This window comes from Octopus bimaculoides, chromosome 27, assembly GCF_001194135.2.
Source record: "Octopus bimaculoides isolate UCB-OBI-ISO-001 chromosome 27, ASM119413v2, whole genome shotgun sequence".
Taxonomy (NCBI): Eukaryota; Metazoa; Mollusca; class Cephalopoda; order Octopoda; family Octopodidae; genus Octopus; species Octopus bimaculoides.
The window spans coordinates 20,804,405-20,809,054 of record NC_069007.1 but is presented as its reverse complement, the minus strand read 5'-3'; the positions used below and the strand labels follow the sequence as shown (position 1 = coordinate 20,809,054).

Here is a 4,650-nt window from a genome sequence, read left to right as displayed (position 1 = left end):
GATCTATATATACACACATACAGGATGAGGCAAAAGTCATGCACCATAGGGATAATTTATCAAATTACAATTTAATCAAATTACAAAGAATAATTACTCATGAAAATTTTATTTGCTTGCTATGTAATTGTTATATGTGCTGTTCAAAATGCGCCCCCTTGCTTTTCATAACACATTTCAATTGTGTGCCTGCGTGATTCATTAACCACCGTTAATGTTGGATCTGCCACTTCGAGGGCGGTCAGCAACACTACCAGTTTTCTTTAAAATGTTTAAGTAAGATGTCCAGTTGGAAGTCAATGTGGATTCTGCCCTGTTTGAATTCCTCTGCAACAGATCTGTGAGTAGCACCTGCTTTCCCATACATAGACGCTAAGGTAACTCATTTATCCTTTATTAGTTTTTCACCCATCCGTTTCGTCAAAATTGTTTCTGCAAAAGATCAGAACAAATTAAGATATTTAAGACGTTATTAATTAACTAACTCCTCTGGTGCGTGACTTTTGCCTCACCCTGTATATAGACAAGGTGCTGTGATGCACTGGGTGGGACTGAACCTGTAACTTTTTGATTGGGAAGTGAACTTCTTAATCACACATTCAGGGAAGGGGTATTGTTAATTTTCCTATTCCCTTTTGCTGCTGAACCAACTGTTTCAAAGGATTGCTAAGTTATTTAGATTCTTGTTCCCGTGGGTACTTTTATATCTTTCTGCAAAGTTACAAAACAAATATGAAGAATTCGCCAATTCTTCAGCAAGAAATGAAAATGAATGAATAGAATGGACATTAATGTAACTACTCTTATTCAGCACTGTCTTAAGACAGGGCTACACTGGGCAGTTGCTCAGGGGCCAAATTGTGACGCATGTATACTGTAACTCATGGTCAAATATTATAGAGTCCACTACATTGGTTTTCACAGGACTCCAAGTGTCTAGGAGTGCATTTCTGATTTATGTGTGCTGTTGCTTGCTATCAAATAAATATAGGGCCCAGTGCATTGATTTTTTCCAAGGACCTGAAGGGTTTAGGGGCCCAGTTCTAATCTGTGAATGCTGTGGCTTGCTGTAAATAAATGCTATAGGGTCCAGAGGATCCAAGGGTCTATGGGATCGATTCTGATCTGTGTATGTTGTGACATGCTGTCAATAAATACTGCATGACCCAATGGATTAATTTATCCACGGGCTTACAATGCTGCTAAGATGGCTCTGCCCTTACTGTCCCCACAGACAGGACTAAGAAAGAAAGTAACCTTTGCTGCAGCAACAACAACAATTTTGGGACTAGAAAAGCTTAGTGGTCGAAAATAGCATGGCACATAAACAGGAACTGCAATAGCCCTGCCCTACCAGGTCAGCTATTGTCTAGTTTTTATAGCATCAAGGACCTGATTGAGATGGAAAGTAAGAATAGCTGCAACAACCAAACTAGGGCTGAGAAAAATTATGTAGCAAAAGGGGATAGGGTAATCACCCAAAAACAATGACTGCTACCCGCAGGAAGTCTGTCAGTTAATTTTTACAGCATCAAAGAAATGATTGAAAAGAAAGGTAATGTTTACCACAAAATCACTGGAACTGAGAAAAATTTTTGGTAAAAAGTAACCTGGCACTCACTAAAAGCAAGAACCAAACCACTCAACCAAGTGCACTGTTGGCTGATTTTTATAGCATGTAGGGCATCCGGATGACCTTTTCGAATTAGTAACAATGACACAGAATACAACAGTGTGACTGCTAACATGGGTCGCCCAGGGGTTGACAGTTTTCCTTGTGCTATTAAACCCAGACGAGCTTGCTGTCGATAGATTACTATGGGGTTCAGTGCATTAATCTGCTCAGATGTCTTGGAGTCCAAAGCTAAGAGAAGCTAGGGGTTTTGTCTGAAAGGAAGGGAGTAAGTTTTGGAAAATGTAGAGCTGCACAATGGCATACAGATGGTATCATAATTTTAACATCTATTTCTCCATGTTCGCATGGAATTCGTGGAAGCAGATTTTCAGTGGCTGGCTGGCTGGATGCTCTTCTTGTTGCTGGTCCTGTTTCCAAACGAGGTAATATTTTCCCATGGATAGACAAGTACTCCAAATTTCTTATCTATGCAGACGACCATTCTATGACTCACAGGTAGGAGTCCTGTTACTGGAAGCAAAACCGGACAGATTAACGAATTAAGTAGCAGCTGACAGGAGATTGATCGTCAGCAATCGATGTCGGGGTTCTCTTGGCGATGGAGAGAAATACAGTTTGCACACAGAGCTTCTGGGCATTGCAATTTTTAAATGAAGAATGAAGTTTCTGTCAGGTCAGATCTCCGGTGCATACGATAGAATGAAAACCATGTGATGTATCCCAGCTACTGAGACATAACATAGAAATGAAAACATGATTTAGTTTTTGAAAAATCGAGTTCCAGTTCGATTTCGAACAATCGTGTGCAGCCTTCTCACAGTAAGCCGAAGACGGTAGTGAACTTCGATGCTTCAACGGCCTGTTTTTGTCGTCAGCAGAATACGTCGAATAATGTGAAAAGCCGATAAGAACAATATATATCCAGGTCGCAGTAAATGATAGTTGAAATGTAAAGTTATATTTCTATAATGTTAGGAGTTGTTTCCCATTCAAACTTGGTACAGCAATGTTCGTAAAACGTCGTAGCTTTCCTAATCACTATCTTTTAGTTCTGCTTTGATTATTTCTAATGTCGAATATATCGCAGACAACGAGACCCATCTTTTTGTTGTTTAAATATATAATCAGCGCATTTTTTCCTCAATTAAAATAATGTAAAACTAACCATTTGCAGATGTCAGCTATTTCGCTTCCCTGTTTTGCTAAGAACAAGGAGTTGCCTCCCTTATATTTTACGTTTATAAATTCCTTTTCCAAAATTCTTATGAAAATCGTTTGTTGAAACAGATACTGTTACATTCTGGGACGGTCATATATATATATATATATATATATTTCTTGCCAAATAAACACACGCACAATATATTCATTCTTCACTCCATAAGAACAATAATAAACGAGTGAAGAACGAATATAAGGTGCGTGTGTTTATTTGACAAGGAAAAAAAAATGACCGTCCCGAAAAATAACTATATATATTTTTTTCTTTTCACTTCAATTTTCCTTTATTCTTTAGGTAAGTTTTGACCAAACTGACCTGCTGATCAAATGCAGTCCAACCGCGACCACCACATCTTTTTTAAAACGTTTAAACTGTATCATTCAAGATGAGATTCAAAATAAAGAACTTTATTTATCTATTCATTTAATTAATTATTTATTTATTTTGCGTATATTGTCCATCAAAACTTACATTCTCCAAAAGAGTCCTTCTTTCTCTTTGAGGAAATTTGGTAGAAATTTACCTACCATTTTTAACGTATTGAAGAAATACCAAGTTCTTGTTTCACTCTGGACTGGTCCTAATTCAACAGTTTTTTGGTTGAAAGTCTCCCACTCGAGGACCAATTTCACCCATTTTTATGTCCTTTTTCTTTTTCATTTTTAGACTGTAGGGTAGAAATTAGCTTCTATTTCTTAACAGCTTGAACAACTGGACGGATTATATTCTTGATTACCTCAAAGATCAGTGGTAAACAGAGATAGAATTGTGATTGTATTATATACTCAGGGTATCGGAACGTGCAACACGATCCTAAACCAACTGAAAGCAACTTAGTATGGGTCACAAATCCCTGTTTAACTTCCGATATAACGTAAATAGGGCTTAGGGTGGCTGTGTGGCAAGAGGCTTGCTTCCCAACCACATGGTTCCTGGTTCAGTCCCACTGCATGGCACCTTGGGCAAGTGTCTTCTATTATAGCCTCGGGCCAACCGTGTGTTTGTCCCCCACCATCGCTTGACAACCGATGTTGGTGTGCTTACGTCCCGTAACGTAGCGGTTCGGCAAAAGAGACCGATAGAATAAGTACAAGGCTTACAAAGAATAAGTCCTGCGGTCGATTTGTTCAACTAAGGGCAGTGCTCCAGTATGACCACAGTCAAATGACTGAAACAAGTAAAAGAATATATATGTGTGTAGATACATGTTTGAATTGTCAGCTCTACAGATATAATTGAGAATAAACTATCAAGAACCGAAACATTGATAGTCGATTACCAAGGGACATAATCACTAAAGGGAAATATTCTATATACTTTAACTGAGTTACCTCCCTTAGAAACTTTAAACTATAGCAGTTAAAGCTATAAATAATAGCGTGTTTGTTAATATTGGATTTTAAAATCCCATTTGGATAGGAAAAGTCGAAGTTTGAACGTTTGTCCTGTTTACAGAAAATGTGGGTTCGTTTCTTATTTCTTTATTGTCCACAAGGACAGACAAAGTCTTCTACTATAGCTTCGGGCTGACCAAAGCCTTGTGAGTGGATTTGGTAGACGGAAACTGAAAGAAGCCCGTCGTATGTATATGTGTGTGTGTGTGTGGACATTCCGGACACCGACTGAAGAGTCAGTTGGCTGCGAATGATCTGTGTATCTTGATATTCCTGTTTGCCGTTGTGCTGTCGTCCTTTTTCCGCTTATGTTTTGACGATTTCCGTTTGTTGTGTTTTTTCCCTGTGATTTATCTCTCTCTCTCTCTCTCTCTCTCTCTCTCTCTCTCTCTCTCTCT

General features: G+C 38.5%; 1 protein-coding gene across 1 annotated transcript in view; it reads left to right on the top strand.

The window, feature by feature from the left end:
* Positions 1-3,276, top strand: part of LOC106871005 (nuclear cap-binding protein subunit 2B) — an 11,012-nt gene extending 7,736 nt beyond the window's left edge. Inside the window, exon 5 of the mRNA XM_014917260.2 lies at positions 3,153-3,276. Within this exon, the coding sequence (XP_014772746.1) occupies positions 3,153-3,163 (11 nt within the window). The 3' untranslated portion in view covers positions 3,164-3,276. The remainder of the gene's footprint in view (positions 1-3,152) is intronic.
* The last annotated feature ends 1,374 nt before the right edge of the window (positions 3,277-4,650 follow it).